At 41.4% G+C, this 12,423-nt stretch overlaps 1 protein-coding gene across 1 annotated transcript in view; it reads right to left on the bottom strand.

Annotated features, from left to right (window-relative positions):
• Positions 1-470: 470 nt before the first annotated feature.
• Positions 471-12,423, bottom strand: part of LOC118815182 (hydroperoxide isomerase ALOXE3-like) — a 99,509-nt gene continuing 87,556 nt past the window's right edge. The window contains exons 5-15 of the mRNA XM_036581130.1: positions 9,699-9,821; positions 9,519-9,613; positions 8,809-8,981; positions 7,820-7,960; positions 4,728-4,931; positions 3,163-3,249; positions 2,878-3,047; positions 1,408-1,526; positions 1,198-1,298; positions 941-1,111; positions 471-675 (exon numbers count right to left, since the gene is read on the bottom strand). Of these exons, the coding sequence (XP_036437023.1) occupies positions 496-675; positions 941-1,111; positions 1,198-1,298; positions 1,408-1,526; positions 2,878-3,047; positions 3,163-3,249; positions 4,728-4,931; positions 7,820-7,960; positions 8,809-8,981; positions 9,519-9,613; positions 9,699-9,821 (1,564 nt within the window). The 3' untranslated portion in view covers positions 471-495. The remainder of the gene's footprint in view (positions 676-940; positions 1,112-1,197; positions 1,299-1,407; positions 1,527-2,877; positions 3,048-3,162; positions 3,250-4,727; positions 4,932-7,819; positions 7,961-8,808; positions 8,982-9,518; positions 9,614-9,698; positions 9,822-12,423) is intronic.

The following is a 12,423-nucleotide window of genomic DNA, read 5'->3' as shown; positions in this document are numbered from 1 at the left end:
GGGTATAAATATGAGGTGACACACAGGCCAGATTCCTTCAGTCATCCATCACTATGAGAATGACCAGAAAACACAGCAGTGATGTCTGATAAAAGGTTGTTGAGCTGCACAAAACAGGAAGTGGCTACAAGAAAATCTGGAGAGGTTCTTTATGGAGGAATGGTCTCATATCCTTCATCATGTGTTCTCCACTCTCATTAGGCATAATAGGAGAAAACTCAGAGATACACAAAGTATTAAATGAAAGGGTCTAACTATTGTGTCTCACACAGATTTGAGAAACATACTGATTTCCTGATGAGATTTCGGTTTCTTCTTTCAACAACTGTACTTCAAATAACGATTTTTAATAGTTTGAATAAATTGTTTTTATATACCCCTTTTTGCTTGTTTACCCAGGTGCCAATATTTATGCAGGGCCCTGTACATTAAAAAGTCAGGTGTGGTTATTTCCACCAGAAGAGAAACTCAAAAGACCCTTTCGAGACCCTCACTCTAAACAGCAACACTGTTGTCCACATTTCGTGGGTTCAGGTATGTGTACGGCAGATCAAGCTTCTTGTTCCTGGCATCAATTTTCTTTTCAAGATCCTGCAGATCATTTTTAAACTGGGTTATCAGTTTCAGTGCCGTCTCCTCGCTGAACAGCTCCTCGGGGTAATGTCCAAGCGGATACTGAGAAAGTACAACAGAACAATGTTTATGGCTCATTTAGCACTGATGAACAGATGAAATGCATTTGATTATCTGTGAATTCTGTCACAGGTCAGTGATGAAAAGCACTCTTATCATTTTACAAAGCCATTCTAAGATACAGACTTTAATAGGGGAGCTGTTTATGATCTGATCTGTTTTCTCACCTTTTCCGTTCCTTTATTTTACATTCATCATCATGTCCTTTGGTGCTATTTGTGCATTGCAGTGGAGTGTATAGACTCACCCGATCAGAGGAGCCCTGGCTCAGCAAGTAGACAGCAGCCATTCCGTGAACCGTGGTTTTGACATCAGGTAACGTCGCAAGAACAGAGTCCTTTGTGGTGCTTCCTTTTTGACGGGGTGGTGGACATCGGAGAGAGCCTGGAAAGTTGGGCATCCATCCCCCAAATTCAAACTGAGAGGGCAGAGGTCGTGTAAGGTTCAAGCATAATAGTTTACCATAGTATATTAGATCTAAATTCAGGCAAAACCTTTTATAACCTGGCTGTTGTTGACCGCAGCATGTTGGGCAGACACTGTGAAGATCACCATGGTCACAAACTTAGCCAGCTCTTTGACGGTGGAGAAAGACTTTGGAAATCCTTAAAGGGAGGTGAGTGGAAAGGTTTCGAGGATTTGTAGCTTAGAGTAGAAAACCAATAAACAAACAAACACATTTAAAACAACAATAACAAAAAAAAACAAACATACCAGCTTCACTGTTGTCCAGTGAGGCGTTTTCTCTTATCTCAGTAAGCCAAGCCTGTAGCTCCTTGTCTTCCTTGACGTCTTGATCGCTGTAGTAATGCGACACCAATCCAAACACAAACCTAGTGAATGAAAAATATTTAGACATTATTTTATTATATTGATGACACTGTTGGTGTAAAGATTGCAGTGGAACAGTGAATGTAAAAGGGAGTGATCAAATCAAAAATCAAGGTTAGGAATTCTGCTTTACAAACTGACAGAGCTTCACAAATGAGGTGGTCAGGACCCCCATGGACCCTCACAGAGCAGGTACTATTTGTGTGGTGGATCATTCTCAGCACTGCAGTAACACTGACTGGTGGTGGTGTGTTAGTGTGTGTTGTGCTGGTACGAGTGGATCAGACACAGCAGTGTTACTGTCCACTCTATTAGACCCTCCTACCTTGTCAGTCCACCTTGTAGATGTAAAGTCAGAGACGATAGCTCATCTGCTGCTGCACAGTTTGTGTTGGTCATCCTCTAGTCCTTCATCAGTGGTCACAGGACGCTGCCCACAGGACGCTGTTGGCTGGATATTTTTGGTTGGTGGACTATTCTCAGTCCAGCAGTGACACTAACACACCACCACCACGTCACTGTTACTGCAGTGATGAGAATGATCCACCATCCAAATAGTACCTGCTCTGTGAGGGTCCATGGGGGTCCTGACCACTGAAGAACAGGGTAAAAGGGGGCTAACAAAGTATGCAGAGAAACAGATGGACTACAGTCTGTAACTGTAGAACTACAAAGTGCACCTATATAGTAAGTGGAGCTGATAAAATGGACAATGAGCGCAGAAACAAGGTGGTTATGCCTGATTGGTGTAAACGGTGCAATATAACAGTGTGTTTGACTCACATGCTTTTTGTCTGAAAGCTGTTAGACATACGTTAAACATATTTTATTCATCACTAAACTTCCACTGGCTGTCCGAACTGCAGGGTCCCTCACTGTCTTGAAATGCAGACTGAAGAACCGTCTCTTTGTGAAGCAAGTAAATAAATACTTATGTAATATCTCACCACTGTATTTCGGGGTTTTTTTGTATCTTTCTTTCTAGGTAGCCACACTGACTCTTGTAGCTCAAGAGTAGTTTGGACTCTAATTCATATGTACAAGCTTGGATACACTCTCTGAGTGACAACAAAGCACCCTGTAAGTTGCTCTGGAGATTAAGTTGCTCCGCTTCAGATTAAAACTGTGACTCAATTGCTTGAAATGACCTAATTTCTCCAGATTTCAGATTTTGACTTGGCCTGCACAAGATAGGCTGTATAAAACAGTCTTAAAATGGTCAACCCCTTTGACCATTTTATGCATTGCTCCTATTTAGTAAATCGTGAAAGGACCTTCTTAGAACCAAAATGTAAACTGCAAAGTGAAAAACCTTAGTAAATCTGCCCCCAAAGTATTTTCTTGCTCCCATACTTATAAATGATGTTCCACAGGTCCAGACCGTCATCTCTGTAGTAGTAATTGGGAATCTTCTCCAATCCCCTCTCCTTGATATCATCTGGCAGACAGAGGGAGCTGTACGTCGCAGAAGAGGCTGCTCTTTTCATGAAGGTGGGCATAGAGTCATTCCCAATGGCAGTCAACTGTATAGTGAGGAAAAGCATCATTAAAAAAAGAATCCCCAAAATTGCTGCCATCGACTGCTATTAGCATTACTAGACGTCTAGTGTAGAATACTGTCAAAGCAAAGATGTGCACCTTAGCGAAAAACCCATCCACCGAGATCAGCCGATTCCTGGCCATGATGTTGATCTGGAGCGTGTAGCGAGTGTGGGGCAGCAGGAGCTGGAAAATACAGAGGAATAAAGCACTTTTACTGTAATTTGCATACAGACTTAATTAACAATATTTGGGTGCAAAACTGTCAATAAAATCTACATAGTGACCGTTATGTGAAAAGGTCCAGTTTGGTGAATGAATGTAAAATACGCCTGACCAAATCACAGGAAAAAGAACGATGGGGTGAATAATCTACTGCTCATGTTGGGTCACAATAGATTGGACATCAGTAATCAATAATGAAAGCCTGTGTAGAACTAAACATAGTTCTCCCTTTGAATTTGTAACAGTCTGATTAAAACAAGCTATTTGGTTTATTGTCCATAACTAAAATAAAACCAAAACCAACTAGAGAAAAACAGATTTATGTTGCAACCATTCTCAAACAAAGCAACAGTGATGTAATGTTCTGTGACTTGTCATTGTGACAATAGCCATTATTCATCAAAGTTGCATAAAAAAAGCACAGATTTGACCACCTTTAATGACGTATGAACTGCTCTGTGTTTGATTCATGAAACTTTCTCACGATGTGGAAACGAACAGAGATTAAAATACTGAATCGGCTTCAGTGTGTAAAATCAAGCACCAGCCTAACAGCACCTCATTTACATATCATTTGAATGAAGCACGCCCTAATTCATGCAGATTTTCCAGTAGGGAGCCAATAACACGACAGCATTCGGTGGCTCATGAGCCAATGGCTTTGTCTTTAGGCGAAGTTCAAGGTCAAGCAGTGAGTGCACTGCTTCCCCTGATGACCTCGTTTTATTGTGTTAGAATTACAATAACGGGAAAGAATAAAATGTGAAATTAAAGTCTTCGTTTTTTTTTTGAGATGACAGATGATCTGATTTTTTGTCATTATTTTCTTAGAATAACATATTTATATGCTGTATTATTGCAGTGTATGAGATGCTTCTGCACTAGCTGTGTTTTGTATTGTTTATTTTGTGGGCATTAATATAGTCAGTAATATAAAACAAAAGCACAGTTTAATGTGTCTTTAAACATGGAATAGTTGCAGCATTTGTTTATACCAATGTGCATGTAAAAGAAGTGCATCTCCTTTTGTACTGGATTGCTGTGTTATTACACATTATAAGCAGTACTGTTACTGTTTTAAGTCTTATTATTGGTATTTTACTACTTCCAAATTATTTTTATAGGCTATTAAATGCTTACGCTCAAATTTACATGCACTATTACCAGATGTTAGTTTGATAGTACAGATACACCAGAGATGAAATTTGGTGAAATTTGCATGTGAACTAGGCAAAGTGTTAGCAATGCTAACAAGACACCTAACTTACCCCACTGTCCATGCATGATGTGCACATTTCTAATGTACTGCTGTTTTTGCTGAGTGTACCAGTTTGATAAATCCATGCTATAGTTGTATCCCGGCTGAGCTGACAGTGAGATACTGGTTAAAAACAAGGACGCAGTGTTAGGCTGTGTAAGTGTTGGAGAAAAGAGGTCACCTTAAACAGGGGATGACATGAAGGTAAGTTGCGCATCACTGCCACAGTGAAGACCTCCCCCAGCAGGTGAGTGCGCAGCAGATGGAAGTTCAGCTCATGTTCATTAAACTCTGCACTTCTCACAAAGATCTTCGCCAACAACCAATCAGTCTCAGAGTCGGAGGGTAGAAAGATGGGACTCCCTGGTCCAGGCTGCTGGTTCAACTGAATAAAAAAAAACACACATTAATGCAATTAATGCAATACAAAACTTTATTTTTTAAGAGACATATTAACATCAGTATGCTGCAAAGTAATCAACAACATTAGTCTTTTCTAATTATTATATATACACAAATATATTAGGAAAAGAACGAGATACAACAACAGTTTTAATTTGTAGTTGAAGTGCAACTTAAACATGTTTTAAAGAGTCAAAATCCTAACAAAATAATCAAGTGTTTCACTTCAGTTTTTCAGAAATATAAACAGCTGTTGCTTCATAAGCTAACAGGCTAACAGGATCCTCATATATTCATTGTTATGCTTCCAGTTTAAGTACTACTGAAGGATTCACTGAAAAACTGCATAATGCAAAGTACAAATATGTTACATTCATATTACGCTCAGTATTTAAGCTAAAGCTATATAGATTTAGGCCTAATCCCATTTCACCTCTTGGCCTTGTCCCAATTATTGTTGATATGGAGGGGTACAGTTAAGTATCAGGGATACATGGCCCTCCAAACACAGGTTTTTCAGAGTCACACTCCAAACAGAGTGTTATGAGAAAAAAGAAAAAACTGGCAAGATGCAAAGAAACCCACAAATGTGGGAATTTTCTCTGTTAAAAAAATTATGGTGACCATTGTTTTATCTTAGTTTAATGTCATTTCAATGTGTTACTGTCCTTTTCATCATAACAAACACAAAAAAATGCTAGCAGTATGCTGATGTTTCGGTAGCTAACTAGCTCATTTTTAAGGTGGAATGGGTAAATTCAAAACAAACTGAGGAATTAGGAGTGGCGATAATAAATAACTGCCCCCCCTCTTTGAAGGCATATGATGTCCTAAATGTAACTAAAGCCCAGCAGTGAGGAGCTGAACTTCACCCTCCTCTGCTATCACTGCAGACTGGCAGGGTCGCCTACAGAGCAGCGCTAGTAGCTGTTAATGAAGTGATGTTTCTATTCATTTGAGGGTCCCATTTCGCATTGGAAGATTTTAACCACGCAAAGTGGGTGAGGTGATACTCGAAAGCGTGAAGTTCTACTTTTTCTGTGTGTAAACTTGACAAGTTTGACGGCAACCCAGATAAATGCAGGTTTTTTTTTTTTGCTCCATTGTTTTGTTTTTTTAATAACATCCCATTGAATAAGTAGGATAGGGCACTGGAGTGGGCTACTGCAATCTGGCCCAAGGTTTGGAATCTATCGTGAAAAATCTTTGAAAGATTTCCGCACAGTGTTTGATTTTCTAGATTCAGATTCAACATTTCTTTTCGCCCCAGGTGCTGCAACACACTCATTCATCTCTCACAGCCTGTCATCCAGGTGAAACATGCACACAACTCAATTCAAATAGGTACTGTTGGGAGTCAATGAACAAGGATATTTATAGATTCGTATCCTCCTGTTCCACGTGTTCCCAGTGCAAAACACTGAAAACATTACCCTCAGGTAAATGTGTGCCTTTACCCATGCCCAATCGACCCTGGACACACTTAGCCCTTGACTTCGTCACTGATTTACCAGACCCTCAGGATTTTACCACCATACACACCATTGTTGATAGATTCTCTGTCCGTTTTATTCCTTTCGTGTTCTTACCCACCGCATTTCAAACAGCCAAGACCTTGGTTAATCAGGTTTTCTGCTATTTTGGGATCCCAGATAAGCATCCCCAGTTTACATTACAAGTTTGGCCATCATTCTTCAAATACATAGGAGTTACAGTTAGCTTAACTTCAGGTTACCATCCACAGTCCAATGGACAATGTGAATGCATCGACCAAGAATCGGTCCACAATCCAATGGACAAATTTTTGGTCATAACAATTCTAATGACTGGGCTAGATATTTGATATATATGTGCAGAGATGGCACAGAACTCGCTAATAAGCTCAGCTACAGGAATTACCCCCCATCAATGCGATCTTGGCTACCAATCACCTGTAGCTCCATGGACAGGTGTCTCTTCTGATGTTCCCTCTGTGGATGAGTGGATGCAGCGCAGCAAAAGAGTCTGGGAAGAAACTCACCAAAGGATCGAAGCTGTCCTCCAGCAAAACAAGAATCAAGCAGATCGCCACCGAGGAGAAACCCCCTCTTACCAGCCTAGAGACCAGGTTTCGACTAGGGAAACTTAAGCCTAAAAACATTGGTCCATTTAGAATTCCCCTTTAGAATTGCTCCTTCCCCACCAGAGGTTGTGGATGGTGCCCCAGTCTAGGCTGTTCGGTGGTTGCTGGACTCCATGAGACAATATCTGGTTGACTGCCAGGGGTATGACCCTGAGGAACAGTGCTGGGTGCCTGCGCGTGATGACCTATGCCTGTTTACTGACTACGAGTGTAGATCACATTTGAACTAGTAAAACCTATTTTTCTGATTTTATCCATGAGCGTCTGGTCAGTTCTGTCACGTTACATAAACAATGTAGAATTGAAGACGATGGTCCTTTTTCTCCTTCAGAAAAGTACTTTTGATGGCTAGTTTTAGAGTAAAGCTCAATACTGCACTGTTGAAATTGTTACAATTATTTTACAGTAGCCATACAGTAAGGTATTTTATACAGTATGCTCTGTACGGTAAATGCTTTCCCAGAATTCAACATAGGATGATGAATAAAACTGTCAAAGACATGTAAACTATCACACTGGCTTTGACACTTTATTGAATAATTTGCAGAAAGTCTTTCATGTACAGCTGATTGCACTGCAACCTATTCTGATCCATTTCAAAGCTAGAGAGGGTTGACTAACCATGCCCCGCCCCCCCACCAACAACCCCCCCTCCCAAAAAAACCTGGACACTGGTTCTAGTTGAATTCATGATGAGAAAATGGAATATAACTCCATTGAAATAATGACAGAAGGTTTCCTGCTCTTACCTGGATGGCAATTGGTATCAGTTTGCCCTGAGTGCTGAAAAGCAGGCAGAGTGGAGCTGCCAGATACTGCTTTTTCTTGTTGATCTCATTTCCCTCAAGGTCTTTCAGTCTTTTGTAGTCACAGAGGAAGATATTTCCCCTCTGATTGAACAAAAAAAAAATCAACTGATCACACAAGAAAAAATATAGCAGCTAGCAGCAATCATAGGGGTCCAAGCACTATCAAGCATCATTAACAGCAAAAGTTTTTGATAGTTGATTCTGAGCATACAAAATTCATATTGCTTCAGGTTGTCTTTCGCTTTGGTTAGGACATCTCAGGAAGGAACTGTGCACCTTGTTATTGTAAGGGAGATGTTTTCATGGAGAGCCACAAGTGGCCCATGGCAGTGCTGCTTTTTTTGAGATACTTTTTGATACTCCATTGTCTGTCCAATTTTGGTGTTTGGATGACTTACAGTGTCATCTCCACAATCAGTTTTAGGGCATAAAAAGAATAAGAAAAGTCCTAGGAAAAGCAATAGGGTTCTATGCACCTAGAGTGCTTGGACCCCCTAATTAATAAATAAATAAATAAAACGGACAACTGTCACAAACTGAGTGTATAGATAGATGCAGCTGTCTAACAAAATAAACTTATAAACTTAATAATTATTAATTATTATTAAACAAAATAAACTTAATAATTTATAAGCGACATGTAAAACGTCCAGTCATTTGAGAATGGGTGCGTGCATAAGTCCTGCCCCTTCCTGCCCCCTTTACTCTGATAGGATGCACTCTGATGGCCTTGTTGACAGTGGATTCCATGAAAGATGATAAGTGAGAGACACTGAGAAAAGACTAAGGGGTATATCAGTGATACAGATTAAAATTTTAATGCACTGTTTTTAAATTTTCAGTATGTATTGAAATTTTTACCCCCATTAAGAAAGCTTTGTTTAACTGTATAAAAAGGATGCATTTGTCAAAAAGTCTCTTTCTTTTACCTCCATTTCCGATTCTAACGTGCTCATCTCTGGTAAAAAACTTTTGACCATTTTGTTTGTGACCGGGAATTTCTCAGGCAGCTTCGAGCACCGTTTGATGATCATGGGATTCAGACCATTTAGAAACTGGTATCCAAAGAATTCATCCTTCATCCAGTTCTTCTGCACATATTCTGCACAAAAAAGGACAAATAAATGAGATTCGGCATGGAGACAACTATGAAAGCTACATTAAGTTTTGGGGATTTGGAGACCTCTCTGGTGGAATTTTGTAATTGCATGCAATGCGCAGAACAACATTTTGTAATGTGGGATGTGCTTTGGAACCCTTCCCCAAGTGGATCAATCTGATGATTGTGAGCGCATTGAAAGAAAATTCAAAGACAACTCAAACCTTGGTGAAGGATGTGTCTCCTGTGGATGTGAGTGAATTATCTACTATTGCCAAATCTTCGTCAGTATAATGCTGATTTTGCATTCGAGACACTGAGCCAGACCTTCTTTTTGAGCCTGTGTCTGTGATGTTAATACGTAAAGACATATAACATGGTGTGAAAAACTCCCTACCCGATCCCTCTGACTTTGAAATAACTAAGTCATGCTTTACAAGGAGACACAACAGAGCACACACTATATTTTACCCTGTTTTTATTCTTCTGACTCTTATATAATGGTGCTTTGACATGTATTCATTGGGGCTGGTAAATTACCATAAGTCTCTGTCTTGTTGGAGAGAATTCCATTGAGGTCTTCAATGCTCTTCCATGTGTCGTCTGAAGGGCATTCCAGTTTCAGCTTCATAAAACTGAGAAAAATATATATTGATGCATGAAAAGAGAACCATCCATATGCAAACGTGACAGCTGATTATTCAAACACAGAGAACTTACGCTGCACCCCTGGTGAACAGGAATTCTTTTTCTCTGGTGAAAGAGAATCTGACCTCAGGTGGCAACTCACTTGGACTTTTAGCGAGCGCAGAGTGAGGTAATCCCGGAGCAAATATACTCCACCTGCAAGACATGAATACATAATACATAAACGCACAGAGCCAGATTCTTGGAAAAGCATTGTGCTGTTACATGTTTTAACCCATTTCAAGGAGAAAAAGTGTCATAGACCTAAAATGTGAGACAGCGTATCAGTACTCTATTGAAATAAAAAGCAACCGTTGGAGGCTTAAAAGTTGGTTGCAAGTGCAAAGTGGGGCAGTCCAATACTCATTATCCATCCAGGCAATGGTCAAAACACAAGCAGGAAACAGACATATCCATAGTCTGTAAACCACACAGGCAAAGCAGGGGTCAAAGAAGGAGCGGCACTGTGAACCGGCACAGGAGGAGCAGTTCGAAAAAGCCAGCACAAGAGCAGCTCTGGGAGCCGGCACAGGTGCAGCACTTAAAGCTGGCACTAGAGCTAGAACAGGACAGAGAGCAGCTCAGAAGCCAGCACCGGAACATAATGAGGAGCCGGCACAGGAGCTCCACAGGGGATCACCACAGGAAGAGTGGCAGCACAGGAAGCCAGAGCCAGATCAGAACAGGGAGCTGGCATAGGAGCCACATTGAGATCCAGCACTGGAGGAGCAGCAGCTCGGAAAGCCAGCACAGGAGCCACATGGGGAACATGAATTGGAGGAGCCTGGAGGACTTTAACAGGAGCCAGACACTGGAGCCCTGCGTGGAGTCGGAACAGAGACCACCACTGGAGCAGCCCAGAGAGCAGGAACAAGAGTGGACTGGGATGCAGGAACAGGAGTGGACTGGGGTGCAGGAACTGGAGCAGGTCAGGAACTGGGGCAGGCCGTGGAGCAGGAATAGGGTGAGTGTCTTTTATTACCTCCATCTCCAATTCTAACGTGCTTGTCTCTGGTAAAAAATGCACCGTTTGATGATCATGGGGTTCAGACCATTTAGAAACTGGTATCCAAAGAATTCATCCTCCATCCAGTTCTTCTGCACATATTCTGCAAAAAAATTGACAAATAAATGAGATTCGGCATGGAGATTCTATGAAAGCTACATTAAGTTTAGGGGATTTGGAGACCTCTCTGGTGGAATTTTGTAATTGCATGCAATGTACAGAACAACATTTTGTAATGTGGGATGTAACCCTTCCCCAAGTGGATCAATCTGATGATTGTGAGCGCATTGAAAGAAAATTCAAAGACAACTCAAACCTTGGTGAAGGATGTGTCTCCTGTGGATGTGAGCGAATGATCTACTATTGCCAAATCTTCATCAGTATAATGCTGATTTGCATTTGAGAGATATACATTGAGGCAGACCTTCTTTTTGAGCCTGTGCCTGTGATGTTAATACGTAAAGTCATATGACGTATGACATGGCACCAATAAGAACAGGGAGATGGCACAGGAGCTGCATGGAGAACCAGCACTGGAGGAAGAGCAGCAGTTGGGAAAGCGAGCACCAGATGAAGATGGGGAGCCAGCACAGGAGCCACACGGGGAACCTGAATTGAAGCAGACTGGAAGACTTTAACAGGAGCCAGGCACTGGAGCTCTGTGTGTAGTCGGAACAGAGACCACTCCTGGAGCAGCCCAGATAGCAGGAACAGGAGTGCACTGGGGTGCAGGAACAGGAGCCATCTGGGGTACAGGAACTGGAGCAGCTCGGGAACTGGAGCAGGCCGTGGAGCAGGAATAGGGTGAGCTCCAGTTGTGGTTGCCACCCCAGGAGAGGCAGCTAGAGGAGCCACCACAGAAGAGAAGGATTTGGGAGCCACCACTGAAAAGGTGTCTTGGTGAGCCACCACAGAAGAGAAGGATTTGGGAGCCACCACTGGCATGGCAGCTTGGGATGGCATGATGAGGCCAAGCAATGATGAACGCACCGAACAGAGCCCTAAAAACAGGCATCGACGGGCCAGAGTTCTCTGTGGCACAGGCCGAAGCCTTGAAGGCAGGCATCAATGCGCTGCAGCTCCCTGTGGCGCTGATCGGAGCCTTGAAACCCTGCCCCACTGCCCCACTTGGCCACACAGAGACTGGTACAGCCCCCCAAAAAATGAAGTTTCTCCACAGATAGACTCAATTAAATAGATGTTATTAAATAAAATGCTTGTGAATACACTGCCTGAAGCCTGAGACATTGTTTTACAATAGTTTTAAAATCATCTTTTGGCTTAAAACATATTTTTTAAAAGCCATTCATGGCGGAGAGGTACATGCAGGGTGTTGTGAGGCAAAGTAGTCCCTAAACTATTTTTTTTTATTTTATTTTTTCAGATTTACAACTAACCATCATCGACATTACATATAAAAACTCAAAAGATACATGTAGGTTCACATGTAGATTGAACAGGACATAAAATAACTATATTTGGTTCTAGACTCCTGGTTCCTATCACTACCACTCTAAAGACATCTGAGTCTGTAGGTTTGCTAATGCAGACAGAGGGAGATGGCTAATGTTACTGCTAGGGAGCCAAATAAAGTATTGTGTCTGTATTTATTAGCCTCTACATTAGTAGCTATGCTAGCAGTTAGGATCTCTTTATTGTCGTGAGAAGATTTTCACTGATTGTATGATGTATTTGTGTAATGCATGCTGGGAATTGTAGTGAAAGAACATAAAAAAACACAACAAGGATACA

The sequence above is a fragment of the Colossoma macropomum genome, unplaced genomic scaffold (assembly GCF_904425465.1).
Source record: "Colossoma macropomum unplaced genomic scaffold, Colossoma_macropomum, whole genome shotgun sequence".
Lineage (NCBI taxonomy): Eukaryota > Metazoa > Chordata > Actinopteri > Characiformes > Serrasalmidae > Colossoma > Colossoma macropomum.
Note: the sequence above shows the minus strand (reverse complement) of the source record. Positions and strands in the feature narration are given on the sequence as shown.